The sequence below is a fragment of the Poecilia reticulata genome, linkage group LG12 (assembly GCF_000633615.1).
Source record: "Poecilia reticulata strain Guanapo linkage group LG12, Guppy_female_1.0+MT, whole genome shotgun sequence".
Lineage (NCBI taxonomy): Eukaryota > Metazoa > Chordata > Actinopteri > Cyprinodontiformes > Poeciliidae > Poecilia > Poecilia reticulata.
Window position 1 is genome coordinate 5660531 of NC_024342.1, and position 21815 is coordinate 5682345.

The window sequence follows — 21815 nt, forward strand, 5'->3', positions numbered from 1 at the left end:
GTTCGCTACAGGATGAGCATAATCCCAGAGCAGGATATGCATGCTGTGTCAAACCTGGAGTCTCCCCTCTGGGTGGGTGGGGAGAGGCGGGGGGATGAGGGAAAGCGATAGAGAGATGCACATGCTGATGAGAAGGCAGGGACAGGACAGACTCAAATGAGCCTGATAAGCCTCGCGCCTGGGGAGGAACAGAAACGGATTTGCTTAATTGGCAAATTTGTTCCACTTAGATAGCAGCGGTTGGGTGCTGAACAACACCTCGCCTGGCCTCGCCCGGCAGACCGGGCCTCGAGGGGCAAATCTGCCAGCCAGGTGTCAAGGTCACGACGCTGACCATTAAAAACCGTCGTCAAATTAAGATGGAACACGATCATGTCCATCCATCTCAGACTTTCCCTAAAACGTTTTGTCTTCATTAGCGGCCGAACGAGACAGAGTTCACTGTGGGTAGGGACTCCGTGAACTACACAGAGAAGTTTTTCTTTTGTTTTTTTTACCCCCTGCCATTCTTTTCGACAGCTTCGAGGTGTTTGAAGATGTTGAGAAAGAGAGAAGCGGCCCACCTGAAGCACTGTGCAAAGGTATCATCTCAACGCACAGGGGAATTTCCGCATCTCATCGGATCAGATCGAAACACCGATTTTGATCAAGCCGAAGTCAGAATAAATTCCATACTGCGTCATAACAAAAGGATGACCAAAGAGACTGCAGTCAGATAAAATTGATCTCAAAAGCGGTGCAGGTGTTGATCGTGCCACTGCAGAAGCTTTGGTTTTGTGTTTTTGTTCAGAGGTGGACTTGCTTGAGTGCGCCGGATCAATGTCCTGCTGCATAATGCAAGTGTTCTTGAGCTGAAGTCCACCGCTGATAGTCAGACGTCACCCTTCAGGATTTTCTGCAGGAGAGCAGGATTAATGGTACCACTTCCAGGAAGATTCACCACTTTTCCACAGCTTTCTATTGGTGGGTGATGGCTGTCAGCGTGGCTTGCTGGAGACCCAAAGCCTTAAGCCTGGTTCACACAGCAAGATAATGAAGCTGATTTTTGATACAGTCTCTCCCTTTGGAGACTGTATCAAAAATGCCCAGATTAACATGATGCCTCTAAAGATAATCTTATGAGATATTCCTACAGTGCATGCTGAACAGAGAGCGACCTAGTGGGATGTCCTGACCACTCTGACCTCAAATTGGGGATATTCAACATGCTAGATTGCCTTGGCAACAATGTGTAGCCAATCAGAAAGCAAAGGGGAATCCTAAACATGGAAGACAAGACAACAGCAGAAAGACTGGTGGACATAAGAGACGTCTTTTTGTGTTTTGTTTTCCTCTGTTATAAAATCATAAATTGCATTTACTCTGGACTCATGTTTAACCTCAAGAGGTTTTGTGAGATTCAGCTCCTGACATCTGAATGTTTGTGAGTGAAATCTGTTGGTTTGCTGTCTTTGTCGTGTGGCTGTACGCCAACGTCTGGCGTCTCTCAGGTCTTAAAAACCAACTGATAATTTCAAAAAGGCTACCTGTTCTTATATTTAGCTTAGCTTATTTAGAATAAAAAGCTGCTTTTATCTTATTTCATTTGTTTAGGCCGCACTTATTGAACTGATTTACTGATCCTATAGTTCAGAAAACGATCAAGCCTCAATGTGGATAGGAAAGCTAAACTACAAAAATGGGGGCTTTGAATATATGTGTTCAATGAATGATGTGTGCTTGCTTGATTACTGTTGATGAGAATATTAAAAACATTAGTATTTATGCATTAATTTGTACCTAACAGCCTTCATCCTCCAAAGCAGCACAGGAGGAGGTTATCGTTTTTAATTCTCATATCTGTAGCAAGAGTTTGAACTGAGTCAGAGAGAAACATTTTAAATATTGTGTTCCTCAGTCTTTTGTCTCAATGAAAGCTTTAAAGCAACTTCTACTACATGGATAATGTTCTTCTTTTATTTTTATTTATTTGACCTTTAATTAAACAGATTGTCTCTCTGAGATATAGGATCTCATTTACAAGAAAAACCTTTTAGACTGTATTGTTTATCATTTGAATTACTTTTGTATGTTTCTGTTGTGTCTAATTTTTACCTGAGTTGGATGTTTTTATTCTAGTGTTGTTCTACACTACTGTCAATTCGAACTAAAACAAATCTTGTACAATTGTACTCAAAGGTAATCCAAAATGCTTTGGAGGTAAAGAATTTCCCATAGCAGTCTTTCATAAAATAAAAGATGTTATAGCTACAGGTACAATTCCTCATTTTTTTCATGTATATTAATCAGGGTATGAATAGTGGGACAGTAAAACAGTCTAAATAGTAAAGGAGTTCTAATGACCTACATGTGTAATTATTTAAATGGGAGGTGAAAGCAACATGAAGGCAATTAAAAAGCAATTTGCTGACTTTTCTACCATCTGATTCAATTAAACACACACCCTCTTCCTCTCCCCTCCCTCATGTCTGCACTCTGCTCTACCTCAGTCATCTATGACTTTTTTCCTCGATCCAACAAAGACCGTCATGTCTTCACATTAAACAAACGAGGCCTCCAAATTTGACAGCAACATATTCCAGAATCCAAGGTGTAATTTTTGTGCCTGCGGTTTATCTTTGCGTTCTATGTCGGAGTGTTTTGTTTGTCGCCTCATAATTACATTTTAAGCACTTCAGACGACTTGGGATGGGAGGCGTGATGATTAATGAAGTTTGGTTTCGAATACTAGGATGTTTAATGTGGGACTAATGGTTGTAAGACACTTTCGCTGAAGTTACCGGAGGAATATGTCTCCCACAACTACTCAAATTTCATTCTAAGTAGACATTCACTCAACTTTTGGAAGATGGCGCACCCAGACAGCATACAAATGGTAATTTTTGGCTTTTCTTGTAAAAGTGTAACCCAGGTTAGCATAATCTTCACTAAATGTAAACCTTTTCATAAAAATAGCTATAAAATAGATACATAGGACATAAATAAATAAATAGGAGAATAAATAGGTCTTAAAATAGTTAAAAATATAAAAAGTAATAATTACAGACACCATAAGTGTTGTATTTCATGTTATATTTTATTTGGTTAAAAATATGCATAAAACAGCTTTATTTTGTCAGCAGTTAAAACAGTTAAATGCGAGTAAAAACTCTTATTCTGAAGGGTGACATTGATGTGTAGCCCATGTGACTAGCTCCAGCCAACCGGATTGCTATGTTCTCGTGCTAGAAGAAGCAGAGAGAGCAAAGAAGAAGCAAAGAACAAAGAAGCTAAAAGAGTTGTGCTGTGAATGAGAAAAAGATAAGAAATCGACAATTAAAAACATTTTTTAAATTTTTGGAGAAGGAGCGTTCTGCACTTTTCAACCTGACTGCGTTCGGGATTGTGTTATATGTTACAGAACTGGACTTGGTGAGTTAAAAAGTGTATTTTATTTTCTGAGAAGAACGTATTTGTAAAGTATTTTTATTTCATTGAAACGGAAAGCTAAAGTAGCGCATTTATGTTGTTTTATGTTCAAAATCTGTGGAAGTAACGGATGAGCTGTGGTGGATGAAACATGTTTCCCCCACCCACACACGATGTTCAATCACCAAATCGGCGAGTATATAACTTTATTCAGTACCAAGCGAAGTTAAATGAACTTTTGTTATGTGTAAACTATATGAGCAATTCATGTGGTATTTTTAAATGTTTTATTTAAAATTGAAATGTATCACAAGCAGATTTAGCATGTGAAACGGAGACCTAAGTATAAAACATGCTCTTTAGTTAGTTGGTTAGGTTATCTTGTGTCTTTTAGCTACTTTATCACATTGTTTCTTTATGCCACAAACATAAGCGGAACTCATAGTTCTGAATATTCGAAGTTTATGACCACTATTTTAATTTGTAGATGAAAAGCAGCACAGGAAGACTTTAAGGCACAGCTTTTTAGTCAAACATTAGAAAAGTATTTGGTTAATCTGAATCTGTAGTAGATAAGTTTCACATTGAACACGAAGAAGCTCAGAACTCATTCTGCATACACAAATAAAATGTTTCATATAAAATTCCCCAACATAAACAAGTTAAAGCTTATCCCATTTTATTCCGTTTTCAGAAGATATCTTAAATGTTGGCAGATTATGTAACGTGGTGATTAGCATATTTGCTAGATCGTCATGAATCATTCACATTTTGCCCTCTGCCTGCGTTTTCCCATCTGTTTGCTTCTCTCCTACTCCTTGAGAAGCAGAAGTACTTTAAATCAAATCTTCAGAAGGTTATATTCTAATCGACGTGCCCTCATTCACAAATTGCAGCGTTTCTATGCCTGGACTGCATAAAAGACTGAAACTGTTACATTAACAATTTGTGTAAGTGAACTGGAGTCATCTTTGCAGTTATTTCGAAAGTGTTTTATGTGGAATGATTAGTCAGAGAGTAGGCAGCTTTAAAACTCTTCTGTCATTCGTCATTCTCTCTGCTGTCCCTGTAAGCCAAGACGAGGACGTCAGAGTATGCCAGGACAACTCAAAATAAACTTTTAAAGGTTAAGTCAGGAAGGTTTGTGTTTTTTCAGCTACATTTAAGGCAAACTTGGAGAGCCACCCACGTTATCAATAGAAAAATACAAGCACAGAGAGATGATGTGTGTGCGCAACAGCCTGACAGTACAAAATAAACTGGGTCTGCCCTTGTGAGAAAACACTAGTAATGCTCTTCCGGAAGAGGCAGCTCAGATTCATCCAGAATGTCTCAGTACACACTGCTTATTTTCTAAAAACGAGCATTGTTTAGGGTTTCTGTTGCGTTCAAACAGAAGAAGTACACTCAACACCCACACTGAAGCATGGTGGTGGGAGCATCATGACGCTTTTTTTCCACCAAACATCAGAAATCTGATCAGAGGGCAGGTGAATGGAGCTAAAAACAGAAAATTCAAGCAGAAAACCTTTCAGAGGCTGGATAAGACTTATGAAAACTCAGTCACCTTACTACAACTCCACAGGTGAAGAAATGCAACGGAATATTTAGATCAAATCCTATTTATGTATAGTCAAATGTCCAACCTAATTGATGTTTGTGGAGTAACTTAAAATTTGCAGATGTTTTTAATTTGGTCAGTCTGAGCTCGAGTTAATTAGAATTTGAAGATTTGCCAAGCTTGAGGAGACTTACACCAAAAGACTAGGAGCTGTAATTGCTGTACTTGCAGAAAAACAGTTCTGGCTCTGCCTTAGGTCATCCTACCAGTGGGATGTGCTCAAACAACCTTTGAGCACCTCCACCCTTAGAGGAAGCCTGATCAGATGACTCAAAAGGTGCCTCCTTTTGGATGTTTGCTGGGTTGGAGTATAGATTGACTGGTAAATTGAGAGCTTTCCTTTTTGACTCATCCCCTTCTTCACTACCCACTGCAGACAAACCCCCAATCCATCCGTCCATCTCATGATCCATCCAAAAGAAAAAACCAAAATAAGTGAATTTTTCAGGCAAACCCCCATCTGAGACAGTCATTCTGCCTTCGTGAAGTCCAACACATACATACAAGGCCAACCTTATGCTGAGAATGTAGAGAAAACATCTCTGGCTTCATTTAACCCTTCCAGATTGAACGGCTGGCGACAACCCAGCAGTACTGGACGAAACTTGCAGTACTGTAATTCTGCCACACTTTCCAACAGTTTCTGAAAGGAGAGACGTTGCGCTTTCCAGTCAATATCAGGTTTTTACGGTAATTTCATTCCCGCCGTAGCAGGGAGGGAAATTAATCTGAGGGGCAATCTTTTACTAGGCAGCAAATAGCAAAAATAATTCGCTAGATATTGAAAGTTTCAGTTGTTATGGAAAAATGGGCAAATATATTTACTTATAGGACATATAAAGAACTGCATACAATTAAAATAAGCAAAGATATCCAGGTGGAGATTTGAAACTTAGGCCATAAAGGGATTTATACAATGAACAGATTGCTCTTGAGAACTTCCCTATATCCCTGAAAAGGTCTGTGGGGGAAATGCTTTCTCTATATCCATGTAAACCAGTAAAACAAAATCCCTCTGCAAGACGGATGGATGGATGGATGGATGGATGGATGGATGGATGGATGGATGGATGGATGGATGGATGGATGGATGGATGGATGGATGGATGGATGGATGGATGGCATTCTTTCTCTTTCTCTACTCTGTGGTTGTTTAGCACACAGGGAATTGTGGTTGCAACATGAACTGGCAGGAGAAAGAACAGTTTAACTTAAAGGCGGTGGAGACCGTCCTCCAGATTATCTTGCAGTTTATTCGACCAAGCAAAAAGAGAGACAGATCAGCATGCTAGCATCCTGGTGTGTGTCTAACGCAATGAGAAACACGGCCCGGTTTTACACACACTGAAGTCCCACCCCACATTCCACAATAGATGCTGTTTGCCCCCCAAACTACAGCGCGGTAAAACAGATCCGAGCTGATTTTATTACAGCCGTGCCCCAGCTACGACCCCGTCTAATCCACTACCCCTTATCTGTCCCACTACCCTTAAGCCGTCCTTTCATCTTCAATATTCTTCGCTGTAGGATCTGTAAACAATGTCCAGGTGTATCCCCAAACAAGCCACACATTTTCCACATGAATATGTTTTCACACAGATAAGCAGATTTAACAAATGTTACAAAAATTCTAAAAGTGCAAGAGACACTCGTACTTTTGCGAGACCCCCCCAAGTAAGCCTCTGGGTGTACGTGAATGAAAGCAGCCTAACAGTGTGAGAAGCAAACAATAATGAAAATCTTTTAAAGAGCAAGAGGTCCGTATATCTCAGTGCCAGTTAAAGTTTAACATGATGGCGGGGAGGGGGGAGAAAAAATAATCACACTGAAAATTGCTCTGTCTATAAAAAGAGGATCTAGTTTAAACTCTTGTCACTATTAAAGTGAAGAAGACTTAAGCTGTTTCGCTATGATCGATTCTCTGTGGTCTGACTTACAGTAGTGTGCAGATTATTGCTTCTAACACTGCTGGGAGCAATAATGTGGCGTTCTCTGGTGTTCATTAACATCCCGCGCAGCAGCCCAGCAAACCCCCGCATGGTTTGGTTACAGCCAGACGCAGATAAACTTTTTTCCCCCTTCTTTTTCTGTTCGCGTTGCCTGTGACAACTTGAAAAGAGAGGAGACGTAAGGGGATTTCGAGCCGCAAAGTCGGTCGGTGCGCGCATTAAGACAGCGGCAAGCACAAAGTCGAAACTTATTCCATTTGCGTCTTGTCAACCGACTGAAAAAATTAAGCGTCGGGACTCCTTCGATGGTGCGGAGTATGAAAGCTCGCAGAGGATGTGTTGCAAGTCGGAGGGGGCCGTGAAAGCCTTAAGTGAATGTCATGACCAAAATAAACATGCCTCTGAACACAAACAGTGTTTAATACAGCAGATTGCGCCGCATCGTGACCTCGATTCCTTAAAATCTAAGCTTTGGCATCTTACTGAGGAAAGATTCCACAGCTCTGTCCACGGAAACGACTTTTAACCTCCTGACAATGGCTGATGTCACAAAAAGAGAAAAGTCCATTTCTGCTTCTGGGTGCCAGTAATTTCCATCTAGGTGTGACTAATGGAGGCTGCTGGATTTGTCACTGCATTATTTACCAACACCATTCTCTTTGTTATCCACAGACGCATTAATGAATGCATGAGGAAGTGCCTATTTGATGACCACAATGCACGGGGGAAAGTCGTGGTACACCAATGCTCCATTTGTGAACGCTGAATGATTAATCAGACACAAACACACACACACACACGCACACGCACACGCACACACACATACACAGTTGTGCAGGGAGAATGGACACACTTTTACATATTTATGGAGCCTTTGAGAGCTCTTTACAGACCTCTCTTACTTTTTTTCCTCTTTAAACTTTTAGTAAAACCGCAATACAGACCTAATAATGCGAAGGAAATAGAAAAGTTCAGAATATTTAATGAATAAACATGTTGATTTTCAGCTCTGTTCGTACATTATTGGTTCATAAGTTATTATGGTTAAAGGTCAGTGCTGTCTCTTGAGAACTTTGTAGCTATTTTACATTTCTGGGAACCATGCTTGTTTATTATACACAGTTTCATTGGAAAGGTTTCTGTGGACTAGCTAAGCACCTGCAAATCTTGATTTGTTTTTCACATTTTTCAAAAATCACAGAGTGAGTTATATTTTTATTACACAATGATGTGAAAAACTACTGTGCTACTAGTTCTGAAGGTGAAGTTATTTGGTAGTGACTAGCTTACGGTGATAAATGGACATTATCGCTGAAAATGTTATGCAATTATGCAATTTTCTTACCCATAAAATTAATAAGGTTTCCAGATATGTGATGCATTATTATCTGTTTATATTTTTTATTTTTTGGGCATTTTTTGTTTAAATGAAGTCACTGTTTACCTTGCTAGGACCTGAACAAATCTCATCCTCCTACACAGTTGATGTATATTTTAGGACTGTAACGATTCCTTGAATGATTCATCTACCTCGATTATTAAAATTCCTAGAGGAAAATTTATCTGCCTCAAAGCTTTGTTAAATTATGTTTCATTATTTAGCACATCGTGTTCCGGCCGTATCATTATTTGTGATGGGCAGTGTTCTCGTTTCCGCCTGTGAGTTGTTGCTAAGTGCTAGCAGGATAACATGGAACTTTCCGTGTTTCCATCGTTTTTTGGGGGACCAATAAGCATTCTTAAGTAGCCCGGCATGATGCTTGGTACTCAATTACTAAAATATTCTTTTACAACAGCCGTAGGATCTTTATCTATGTGACATATCTTTGACATGTCAAACTTTTAGCCATGCTCTTCCCGTTGGTTGTGTTTTCCAGGTAGTGTTTTTTCCTAACAAAATTTACATTCTCATAAAAAAACAGAGAAAAATATACAACAGGATCACATTTTTGCAGATGTTCAGACACAGATTGCTAGCTGCAGCTGTATGTTTTACGAAGAGCAGCCCCCTGCCTGCACGTCACCCAATTAGTGCCTGAATGTACGCTTAATAAAGCCAGCGGTGGTACAAGAATCAAAAGTCAGTAGTGTGAGTGTCAAATAACTAAACAGGGAAACAAAATAAGAAATCCAATTAAAAACTGGCTAAACTAAGCGAGGGCAGACTTTGAATGTATTTGTGATTTTGTAAAAATGTCACACAGTATTTTTCTGCCAGTCGGGTTAAACACTGTTTGAAAGCTTGTGGACATCTGTCCATCATTGTCATGGCTATAATCTCTAATGCATGTACTGCTGCCAAGTTCACTTCCATTTTTCTGGGGCAACTTTCTGTCATTCTATTTAATGCTTTGTGGATTTGATTTACATAAATAACAGTAAATAATAAGGTGGCAAATTTGGTGCTGCCTGTAACATAGGTTTTTAATGTACCAATGTGATCCTCGGCGTGCTCTTTGTGCACTAACTGAACCGCTTTGAGTTAAATACATGCAAGAAAAATGCTGGTCTCTGAAGACAGCCTTGGGCTTCACTCTCTGCTAATTAAAATATAATTGGTTAACTCTTCTGCTAATTTCTGAGCAAAAACATGCACGGCTTTGGTCCTCTTTCTCGGCATGTCCTTCTCTGCCTTCAAAGAGCAGCTGCAAAACTAGGGTTGAATAACTTGCATTCTGACGGATTTCGTTTTAATAAAGCAACAAAGCATTAAAATCTTGAGAAAACATAAGATGACCTTACGCCCTACAGAGATTGTTAAGGATAAAAACTCTTTTGAGACTTTTCCAGGAAAAAATGTTAATCAGTGAAATGAAATGAAGTTCAGAAAAAAAAACACAAGGTTGAATTGTTGTAACTGTCTTTGTTTTTGTCACAATCCCAACAAATGGCCATCAACATGAACTGACAAGATTGGTTACTCTGGAGGGGCTGCAGCGATTCAAAGCTCGAGTAAAGGAATGGAAGATTTCTCTTTTAAAGTAGAGCATCTTTTGTTAAAAGAAAGCCATGTTTAGAGATTGTTACAATCCATGTAGGAGATACACTGTAAAACAGGGTATATCATGTTGCATATCATGCATTTGTCTTTAAGTAAAATAAAAGATTGAGAAAAATTGACTTGCATTCAGCTTTTTTTATGATTTCACACATAACAGAAAACATTGTTTGAGTTTTGCTTCTCAGTTGTGTTTGAAAATAAATCATTTTACTGTGTTAAGGTGTTTAGTTAATTCCTTTGTGTTAAGAGGTTTAATTCTTTCTCCTGTCTTTTCTATGAATTTCGTTTTAGTTTTTTGTTATCAGACCTTAGCAGTTTCCATTCAGATTGTCAATTTTCCACCATTCCCTCAGTTCCCAGTTTAGATTATAATCTACATTCTTTCCATGCCATATTCACATTTCCACTGTATTTAAGCTCCTTGGTATCCATCTGTCACTGCTAGATTCTACAGTTGCTGTCGCTCTGGTTTGTTCCTCATGTTCCATCATCTGTATTCTGAGACTCTATCTGCATTTTGATTCGAAAACCCTACATGACAACCATTGAGGAGTTTTTTTTAAAATAATAATTGTTTTCTTTCAATGTAGGTCCCTCTTATAATTTCCTAACCCCTTGTAAAATTATTTGTTGCAGTTTTTGACTTTCACGTTCTTGCAAATTTAATAAATCTAACCTCTAAATCACAAGTCTAGCCTTAATGAAAACCTAATAAACGTTTTATTGTAAAACTGCATTTTTGTAGGTGAGAAAAAAAAGGTCCAAATATTTACATTTTTCTTTCAACATTTCAGCTTAAACTAAGAACATGTTATTTAATCAAACAGATATTTATTGCCTTTTTTGATTAAATACAGAGAAACAGAAAAACAGACTGGATTTGAATTAGAAAAACAGTGACATAGATCAAAACCTGCTTTGATTTTAAGGTCATAATAATTCCTTTGATCACTAATTTTCTTTATAGATCAACCACCCCAAATTTTTCTTTGAACCTTTTTTCTTCGTTGTCGTCAGCCTCAGCACACCTGTTGCCTTTTTTCATCTGCTATGATTGCTTCTCACTTAACTTTGGTAATAAAGTCACCGCTGACTGATGAACAATAGCTCTGGTACGTATCAGTGCGTCAGCAGCAGAATACGACAAGAAGTTTCAGATTTAAACGAGTGAGAACCGAAAATTCTCGGCAAGCGTTACGTAAACTTCATTTTCACGCTAAACATCCCAAACATGAACAATAGCTCACCTGAATTTACAAAAGCCTCAACTTTTCAACATTCATAACCTTGTGGTTAGCATATTTAAAAGCTCACCGTTTTGGGTGTTGTGTTTTTAAAATTGGAGGGTAGGATTGGCGCTTTGTTTTTGTGCAGATCACAGGCTGTGTCTGTTAGTAAATGGAAAGCTTCAGATGGCTGGGCACACAGGCTTTGATATTGACATATTTCCCTGCTGAGCCTCTGCATGAAGGAACACAGCGGCATCAGCGAGCGGCGGCAGCAGAACACACACCACTCAATGAGACTGTCCACGAAAGCCTCATTTTGTATTCATAGTAGAAATTAAAAAGACCGTGACAGCTGATTTTTTATTTATTTTTTGTTCTCAGGCAATTATGCACCCCTTTAAGACCGAAAATTGCAAGAAGAAAAATATGCTTCTTCACATTTTTATTCTTACGTTTTGCCACTTTAAAAACCACAACCTCCAATGTATTATTTTTGAAAGTAATCACATCAAATAGCTGTAAAGTGGAAAGAAAATGATGAACTGTGTGCGTTCTTTTGTTTTTTTTGTATTTCACAAGTAAAAAATGAGAAGAATTGTGCCATAGTATTCAGTATTTAGATTCCTCTACATAAAATCAAGTCAATCTAATCTGACCCTCAGTAGCTGGAGGTCAACTGCACACAATTTAATCTCAGCTGTTTACAAACCTGCATGAGAAACACTGCAATAAACGCTGCAGACAGGTCAGGGAGAAAGTCGCAACGAAGTTCAAACCAGGGTTAGGTTAAAAATAAATATCTCAGAATGTGAACGTGTAATGGACCACTGTTTTATCCATCATCCAAAAATAGAATTGAGTGTGGGACAAATGCAAAACTACCAAGACACGGTGTCCACTTAAGCTGATAGCCTGGACAAGGAGAGCATCAGTCAGATAACCAGTCGAGAAGATCAAGGTCACTCGGAGATCCGCGGCTCAGTGAGGGGGATCGGCTCACGGGATGACTATATGTTGTGCACTCCATTAATCTGACCTTTCATGGAGGAGTGGCAGGAAGGAAGAGATTGTTGAGAGAAAGTCATATTCGCAGCTAGTTGACATAAGCCATGTCAGAGACATGGCAAACGTGTGGAGGAAGGTCAGAGAGAGTCAGAAGAGAACTTTGTGGTCAATAGTTCAAAAAGTGTCAGCAAATCCACAGTCCAATGATTTAACTCAAAACATGTTCAAGTGTTAAAATCACCTAATGCACTGCAAAAACACCACATCTTACCAATTATTTTTGGTTCAGTTTCTAGTGCAAATAACTTTGTACACTGATTTACAAGTAGCTTAAGTTAATAAATTATTCACTTAAACAGTTATTCACTTAATTACTTGAAAGAAGTGCAGATGTCTTGCTGAAAAGTTACTTGTGATATATTTATTACAAAACATTTGCAACTGAAACGGCAAAAGTTTGAACCCAGAGGGACTGAATAGAAACATCGGCCACCCTTTTCGGATTTTCAAAACCATGCATCAATTTTCTCTTGACGATTATGAACCACCTTGTTTGGATCTATCACATGAAATTCCACAGTGGATGAATACTTTTGCAACGTATAAAGACATATAAATCAGCCCCCACAATCCAACTAATGCCTGACACGGACACAGAACTCTAAAAGCTCAAATTATCTGAATCTTCGGCATACAACTAAAGCCCCCTCTGAACTGAAATGCAAAGTGCAGATGGGTCTCTGATATGTTGAAGCTGCAGAGCAAAAGCAGATTCTCTAGTGACAACAACAAGTAAACCAGACAGATGACAGCTGCTCTCAAGGCAACACAGGGTAAGATCTTTCTTTGAAGAGCAAGCAGCCCCTCACCTCAGCCACTGGCACTCCCTCTGGAGGACGACAGTGCAGAACAATCATGCCGTTCAGAGGCACCTCGGTGCCCTGGGGGTCCTGCTCAAAGTTCTTCCTCAGGTCTAGAAAAGACAATGAAAATTCAACATAAAAAAACACACACACACACACACACACACATTAGGAGGCAACAGGAAATGGTTCGCTTGTACATTTGTACAAGCGATATATTTTGTGACCTTAAAATATATCGGTTATCATATGTTTTGACATGGAAAAAAAGAAACAGTGATTTCAAACACAGTCAGGTCAACGTGGAATCAAAGGGAGATGACGTCGCTTACAGGCGATGCGGACGCTTGCCTTGCGGCTCTTGGAGGTCCCCAGGTGACTCCAGGCGACGCACAAACACCAGTAGTCCTCTGGGCCGTGGAAGTCCTCCACCTGCTGACGCGACACGTTGATCATCACTTCGCGGATCTTCAGCCCTGCGGACCAAATGAACGATGGCTCAGATTAGCTTTCATTACGTCTGTGGGTCGATGAGTCAAAGAGATGGAGATTTGCGGAGACAGGGTGATGAGTCAATCTCAGATTTGATAAGATTATCAACAGTAAACAGATCTACCATTTGTCAGGAGCAAACTGAGGAGAGCCTGGCTTGTCAAGGCATATCAACTTCTGGGAATTTGTTTGGATGACATTTTTAACCTGCATTCTAAGTTCATGTGGCAAAAACTCATGGAGGAGTTCGCTTGGTTTCTGACAATTAAATCCTTTGTTGTTGTTGGTCTTTTAATGCTTTGTTGTCCAGAAAATGTGGATTTTTCTTGGTGCTGGATAGATTTTACTTTGTAGGGTTTCAAATCTTTCACTCTCTGCGCACTGCGAGATATATATTCTGAAGTGGCAATAACTAATTTCCGGGAGAAGCATTATTGGGAAAAGGAGCAGATCAGCTTCTCATTGTTGCGAGCGAGAGCGTGATCAATCATTTTTTTTCTTTGTAAAGATCTCAAAAAGACCATAATTCACGATGTGGGGAAGGAAAAACAAAACGGCTCGACTGAGAGCTGCTTCTGTACACAAACGCTTTCTATACCCGTCAAATCCTTTCAATTTCGCCAGCCGAACTTTGACCTGAAGTCATGCGGGTCGTCCGCTAATATCCGCATTATTGTCTGTGATGCGGCCTGTAATGAGCCAGGCATGAGAGGGACATTTTCTAAGAGAATTAAAATGGAATTTAAAAAGCCGGGGATTTCAATAATGCCAGCCTATGTACAAAACATGACAGGCTTGGGCCATTAATGTGTTGTATAATAGGGGCTGTTTCACTGGTGTCCAGGAAAATTGCAGCCTCCGACAGATGCCTGTGATTCTCCGACTAGCCCTGCAGAATCCTGCGTTTTCAGGCAGCCAAGTTGAACAGATTTTTAATATGGTGCTACGGAGTTATGAATAGCTAATGTTTAGTGTCTGGTGTCCAAACTCATCACTCCCCGGAGAATGCAATTAAGGCTGCACAGTGGGGGGATTTAGAGAGGGGTAGATGGAGGGGTGAAAACAACAAATGCCCACCCCAGTGAACAGAACGTGGTGTTCTGCAGTGTAGGTGGCATGTCTGGTGTGTTACCACTGAAAACAGACAAAATCATCCCTATTATGTATTGTGTGTTTTCCAGCCACATAGTGGCATTTAAGGCACAAACAAGTAACTATGTTACCTTCAGTTGTTATAAAAATGCTGTATATATCAAATGTAACTTAAAAAAAATTTGACTTGGTACAAAATTTGAAATTTCAACTGTCTTGTTAAGAAACTCCTGTTCTTTCTGAGACTCCACCTTCAGGAAGTCATCCCAACATGGCTCCTCTTTTAACTCTTTACTATTTTTACCAGTGAGAAGTAGTTTCTAACATGAGCCCAGCACATGTGCAGTTCCACCAGCTGTTTGCTAATTGCTGCTGGCTAGTCTGAAGGAGCTGAGTGGGGGAGAGGCAGGGGACGGCCGCTCTGTGATGCAGAAGCTCAGAAGTTTGGAAACTGCAACTTTGAGGAGGAGCTTCGTCTTCGAAGGCGGAGCCAGGTCCCACCACGCGTTTTTCACAGCTGTATGGTTGCCATGGGAGATTAAAGAGTTTCTCAAGCATGCATGAAAGAATCAAGTCAACACTCCAGTTATGTTTTCAATCAGGAAATAACATAAGATAATGGACATATCAAAAAAGTCCATTTTAGATAATACTGGCTCTTTAAACATGGTAAGGCAGCATTATGCTTTTCTTCCGGAGTGACTGGATGATAAATCCAGTTAAATATAGAGAAATATTTGAAACATGCAGCTTAAACGTCAATAAATGGAAAAAGAGTCCTGACCAAATCCAGTTCAGAATCTGTTTTAAGACTTGAAGTCCACAGTTGCTCTCCATCTGATCTGACTGAGTCATGTTTCAAAGAACACAGTGAACATTTCTGTTCCTGATGTGCTAAGATTCTGAAAACATTCATTTTTCCACTTCATAATATGCACTACTTTGTGTTGGTCTATTACATAAAATCCCAATAAAAATATGCTGAAATTTGAGTGTTGTAGCATAAACAAAGTTGGAAAAAACTTGACAAAAATCAAAATCAGCATGTAATTTACTTGTGTTGTTTTTATCTTTGGGTCTATAAATAAAGTGATTTAACTCTACTTGACAGCACCCCGAATTGTTTTTTGTTCAGACATGGAACTGCTTCCTCCGCTTTTGAGTAGAGACAAATTCTGCCTGACAGAATCTGTTGTCACCCCTGATCTACGGAGTAGATTAGCATTACAACAAATACGACGTTATGATTTAATAATGGCTTCATGTTGCTTTAATATTTACTTCAAGTAAAAGACTGCAAGTCTCAGCTGACTTGCTCAAACATCTTAAGCTTGAGCTTAACCCAACTCAAGGATTTTCTGTTCTTGCTGCAGGGTTTAATCAATGTGCTTCAGGTAATAATTGTTTTGTCTTGTTTTTATCATAGGCATTGTGCTGCCTGTAAGTTTTCAAGTATGGCTAGCATGTAATTTAATTTCTCTTAGCAGCGTTTGAAGTGTCAAACACAGCTGGCAAATAAAGCAGAACACAAAGCGCAACTTTTAACTGGTTGTTTTTTTGTGTGTGCAACTATTACATTGACATGTATTTCAATAAAACTGTAAAACAACCATCTGAGCCTCAGCAGGTAGTTGCAATTCAGCATGTAATATAATATACTGTTGCCTTAATATTTATATATAATAGTAGTAATTACTCTTTCAGGTAGAAACAGGCCCTTGTAGACAGTTTGCAGAATTTGATAATCATGGTTTGACTCCTAAAGATGGTCTTCCTGTTGGAAGGTTCATTTTTGTTTTATGCCTTACTTATTTGATCTTTCACAATCAATATTAGGACACAGAAAGAGTATTTCACCCAGCAGCAGATTCAAGAGAAAGTCCTATTTCAAATTATTACACAATCACCACCAAGCCTTACAGGTAGTGTTGTAAGAAATTTGCATTAAATATGTATGCTGTTGTGGATGAAAGGCTGTCTTTGTCTTCCACCCACAGTCCATTTTTGAGTCAATACACTTCTAAAGCGAACGCAGATGATCCTCCTTGTAGTTAAATTACACTGGGTTACAAAAAAAATATATTTTTTGGAAGTTGTCTATGTTTTTTCAACTGAATTAGGACTATTTGCACTGCTGAATCAATCATGACTTCCATTTTTTATCAATCGGGCCAGGATTTTATTTTAATTCAATTTAGAGAAATTTGACCTTCTAACTAAATTGATGACATTTTTGTGACATTATCAGTTCATTTCTCATTAAAAAAAGGTTTTAGGAAAAAAATTGTTTTCCAACAGAGTGTATTGATTAAATGTTACAAACTTGGATTTCTGTGAACTGAATAATAAACACTGATAAGGGTAAGTACATGTAAATTGAACATTATATCTTCATTGTGTAAAATTCTCCATCTCTTCTATGTCCTGATTGAATCTCTCCTCCTGCTCTTCACTCATGGATCCCAGATTCTGAGGAAACTGATCCATTTGAAAGAAGTCATGCGTTTTGAATCTCATCTTACTCCATAGTTCAGAAGGTTGACCTGATTGAGCAAAGCCAATGTGGTATTTTGGATTCAGCACAACAAAATGACCCTATACAGCTGAAAAACACCAGACAATTTTTTGGGTGCTGTCCTGTGAAATTAGTTTACATTTTTATTTAACATCTTTCACAGAGCTGTTTCTGTCTTAGTTTTCTGACACCCACACACGTCAAAAGCAAAATTATACAATAAATGTTTTCCAAGGTGATCAAGAATTTGCCTGTTAAAATATACGAAAAAAACCTTCATCACTCGGATGGATGAACATTTTCGTGACACTGTAATAGAATGCGATTAATGTGGATACACTAATTATTTGCTCAAAAACCTCTAACTAGGGCTTTCCAGGGTTTTGCACGTTCCTCAAACTCAGATAAAAGCTGTCGAGCAAAATGCCCGTCCCCTACCGGGAGCAACTTAGGGTTGGGTTTTGCTAAAAGAGAGTTTGGCAAGTGGCTGTGAAAGGTGAACAAACTGCATCTCTGCTCGAGTAACATCTGGCCCGTGGGGATTATGAACCGGGGATAAATCAATCTAAAAGAATTAGCAAAAGTGCCGATGCTTAGAAATTACAAGACAAAAACAAATTCCGGCACTAAATTGCAGCCGACTTAACAAATCCTGTTCCAGCAGCTGTTCCGAGTTCGATGGAAACGGCGGCCCCTTGAAGTTTACTCCTTAATCACCTGGACCTCCACTTGTAGAGGAGCAGTCGCTCCACAGGCTTTTCTCTTCATGTCGTACATTGCAAGCAGCAGCTCAGACATGGGCAGGGATTAAATGAAAACTATTAATGTGAAATGAAAGGTTATCTGAGGGAGCCTAATGAAGTAATGAAATGTTCTCTGAAGACACTGTAATCCTCCGCACTGACTTACTAATATTATGTACAATAAAATCCCTCCTCCGTCTGCCTCTCCTTGCCACGGCAACAAATTAGTCATAATCAACATGCCTGATTAAATGAGAGCACAGCAGATTTAACTTTGGGGAAATAAAAAACATAAGATTGGTTTCTAGGAACGGGGAAAAATGGGATTTTCCTCTATGTCAGAGTGCCAGCTGTTGCTCAAAATTTCCACCAGCAATATGAAAGTATTTCTTCTTTTTTTTAAAAAATCTATTATCTCCCTGCTGTATACAGAAACACCACAGTATAAGTCTGCCAAACAAACAAAACATGACAAATTAATAAACAGGACTAAATGTAGCTTTGACAACTTTGTCACTAAATATGGATTTAGCAAACATATTGCGAGACCATTTAGTTACTTCTTCTTTAGTCATAAGGACTTTCCTCATGAGGTTTGTAAATTGATTCTTCTTCAGTCTCATTAGCTCAAAGTGATCAGCCAAAAACAAACAGATTTAGGTTTTTCTTGGGCATGAGTCCCTCTAACTGTACACACTGCAACATGCAAGTACACCAATCTGCCGACTCCAGGAAGTACTAATATCTAATGTAAGTGAGAACTAATTTACACCTGCATCCTCTTACATTGTTTCTCTCCCTCATTAAAGTTGAAACTGATGGTGAATGTACTGAAACTTCCCACATTGAAAGAAAACACGGTAGCACTTTATTTGAAGGAATGCGCATAAGATTTATGTGACACTGTCATAAATATGACATAACACTTGTTATGAACTTGAAGACGTCTGTATGACTGTGGTCATGAAGTGTCATTGGGTAAATAATGACATTTCTAATGCAAAGTTGCTTATAGTTGCATTAAAAGTCCATTAAAAGTACAACTTTGTATTTGGTACATTTATACACTTTGATGCAAAGTTGGTACTTTTAATTGACTTTTAATGCAACTATTAAAAAAAACTTTGTATTAAAAATGTCATTATTTACCCGATGACACTTCATGACAACAGTCATAGACATTCACAGACTCATTCATGTTCATGACAGATGTTATGTCATATTTATGATAGTGTCATGTCAGTCTTACGCACACCCCTTCAAATACAGTGTTTCCGAAAACACTTGTAGATCGTTGACAAAACACCTCAGTAAATCTAGGAGACCTGTAGTAGTAGCTTTGTGGTAAGACCTGGACAGAATCTGGAAAAACAAACTATGGGTGGACAGACATAAATGAAACAGGCTCTTCCACATTTGCCCTGATCAAACTGCATTCCAATGGTCCCTGAGATGATGGAAAATGCAGGCCAGACTTTGGGCTCTTTCACACCAGGATGGTTCAGTGGACTTTGCCCTATTGGGCGGAAAGTGTCAAAAACTTTCCAACCTTCTTCAGGTTCAGTTCACGTTTATGATGAACTCTTAAAATTGGAGTAAACCACCTGGATACAGCTTCAGCAGCTAGCTAGGAGCGCTATTATAAGAAGCTGCCTAGTAAGAGACCATGAAGGTGAGACAATGAGCTACACAACATGTTGAATGCAGGTAAAAGAGGCTGTGACGTGTTGCTATGGTGACGCCGTCACAGAACCAAGGAACAAGGATTTCAGAGTTTTGAGAACAAAACTATGTTTTTATGTCATTTGTCACTTCCTCCCTCGGGTTCACTTTCTTTCTTTCTGTTCACGGGATAGTTCTGCATTACACACTAACAGAGAACCGTTCCACGGTTCATCTGAATGCAAAGCACAACCTACATTTTCAGGTGGCCCAGATTTTGCTTGTTTTGGCTCCGGCAGAGATTGGATATGCTTTCACACCTTCCCAAACAAAGCAGGATATCTGAGGAAAGCAACTCTATACTGTTGAAAGTGACAAATTTGGAATGAGGGAAAAGATGTAGAGATTTGGTGTAGACAGTATTTAAATTCATACGCAAAATGAAAATAAAATTCCATATTATACACATATTATGCAATAAAAGAAAACATGTCAAGTGAGTAAGCAAAGATGTCGGTATAATATCAAATGGTGTACAGTTTTTTGTTGAACAGAGATTAGATTTCAGCTACATGGTTGCTAATGAATCACAGTCCAACCAGAATGAGAACTTTTTAAAACCTTATAATTTATTTTTATACCTTGATGAAATGTCTGTTTTTAACACTGCTCATGCACTTTTATGTTGTGCTGTATGCTTCAAATGCCTGGCTGCAAAACAAATTTCCCCCTTGGGGGACAATGAAGGAACTGAACTGCACTGAAATGCATAAAGAAAAACAAACATGAAGACAAAAAAATAAATAAATCACAAAACAAATAACACAAAAACAGAAATTTCAAATACAACTTCTTCTGTACCGTTCTTGGTCTGCAGATTAAATTCTGCTGTTTTATGATAACTTCTATAATTGCACAATCACAATGTTTCACTCTCTCCTTTCCCTGTCAACGTCCAGGAAGCACACATCAACAAACGTCAGGCCACATTATGATCAACGTCAAATTTCAACATGCAGCTTTCAATTTCCAGACACCGCTGTGCGAGTCTGATGCCACACTGATGGATGGATTTTCTTCTGTTATTTATATACAGATTGATTCTGTAACACCCTTCCGATGGGCTCACCACCTGTCCGAGGGGCCAAAGGGGTCGGGTGCATTGTGCTATGGGCGGCAGCCAAGGGAGGGGACCCTGGCGGTCTGATCCTCGGCTGCAGAAGCTGGCTCTTGGGACGTGGAACGTCACCTCTCTGGTGGGGAAGGAGCCGGAGCTAGTGTGCGAGGCTGAGAGGTTCCGGCTAGAAATAGCCTCGACGCATGGTTCTGGTTCTGGAACCAGTCTCCTTGAGAGGGGCTGGACGTACTTCCACTCTGGAGTTGCCCACGGTGAGAGGCGCCGGGCTGGAGTGGGCATACTTGTTGCCCCCCATTTGGGCGCCTGTACGTTGGGGTTCACCCCGGTGAACGAGAGGGTAGCCTCCCTCCGCCTACGGGTGGGGGGACGGGTTCTGACTGTTGTTTGTGCTTACGGGCCGAACGGCAGTTCAGATTACCCACCCTTCTTGGAGTCCTTAGAGGGGGTACTGGAGAGTGCCCCTCCTGGGGACTCCCTTGTTCTACTGGGAGACTTCAACGCTCACGTGGGCAATGACAGTGAGACCTGGAGAGGCGTGGTTGGGAGGAACGGCCCCCCCGATCTGAACCCAAGCGGTGTTCTGTTGTTGGACTTCTGTGCTCGTCACGGATTGTCCATCACGAACACCATGTTCAGGCATAAGGGCGTCCATATGTGCACTTGGCACCAGGACGCCCTAGGCCGCAGTTCGATGATTGACTTTGTCATCGTCTCATCGGATTTGCGGCCGTATGTCTTGGACACTCGGGTGAAGAGAGGTGCGGAGCTGTCCACTGACCACTACCTGGTGACGAGTTGGCTCCGGTGGTGGGGGAGGAAGCCGGTCAGACCTGGCAGGCCCAAACGTATAGTGAGGGTCTGCTGGGAACGTCTGGCGGAGTCCCCTGTGAGACGGAGCTTCAACTCTCATCTCCGGCAGAACTTCGAACACGTTCCGGGGGAGGTGGGGGACATTGAGTCTGAGTGGACCATGTTCCGTACCTCCATTGCCGAGGCGGCCTATCGGAGCTGCGGCCGCAAGGTTGTTGGTGCCTGTCGCGGCGGCAACCCTCGAACCCGTTGGTGGACACCTTCGGTGAGGGATGCTGTCAAGCTGA

General features: G+C 40.0%; 1 protein-coding gene across 1 annotated transcript in view; it reads right to left on the reverse strand.

Annotated features, from left to right (window-relative positions):
- The window catches only part of LOC103473501 (netrin receptor UNC5D-like), a 231486-nt gene that overhangs the window by 62044 nt on the left and 147627 nt on the right, over positions 1-21815 (reverse strand). The window contains exons 3-4 of the mRNA XM_017307716.1: positions 13409-13552; positions 13083-13186 (exon numbers count right to left, since the gene is read on the reverse strand). Of these exons, the coding sequence (XP_017163205.1) occupies positions 13083-13186; positions 13409-13552 (248 nt within the window). The remainder of the gene's footprint in view (positions 1-13082; positions 13187-13408; positions 13553-21815) is intronic.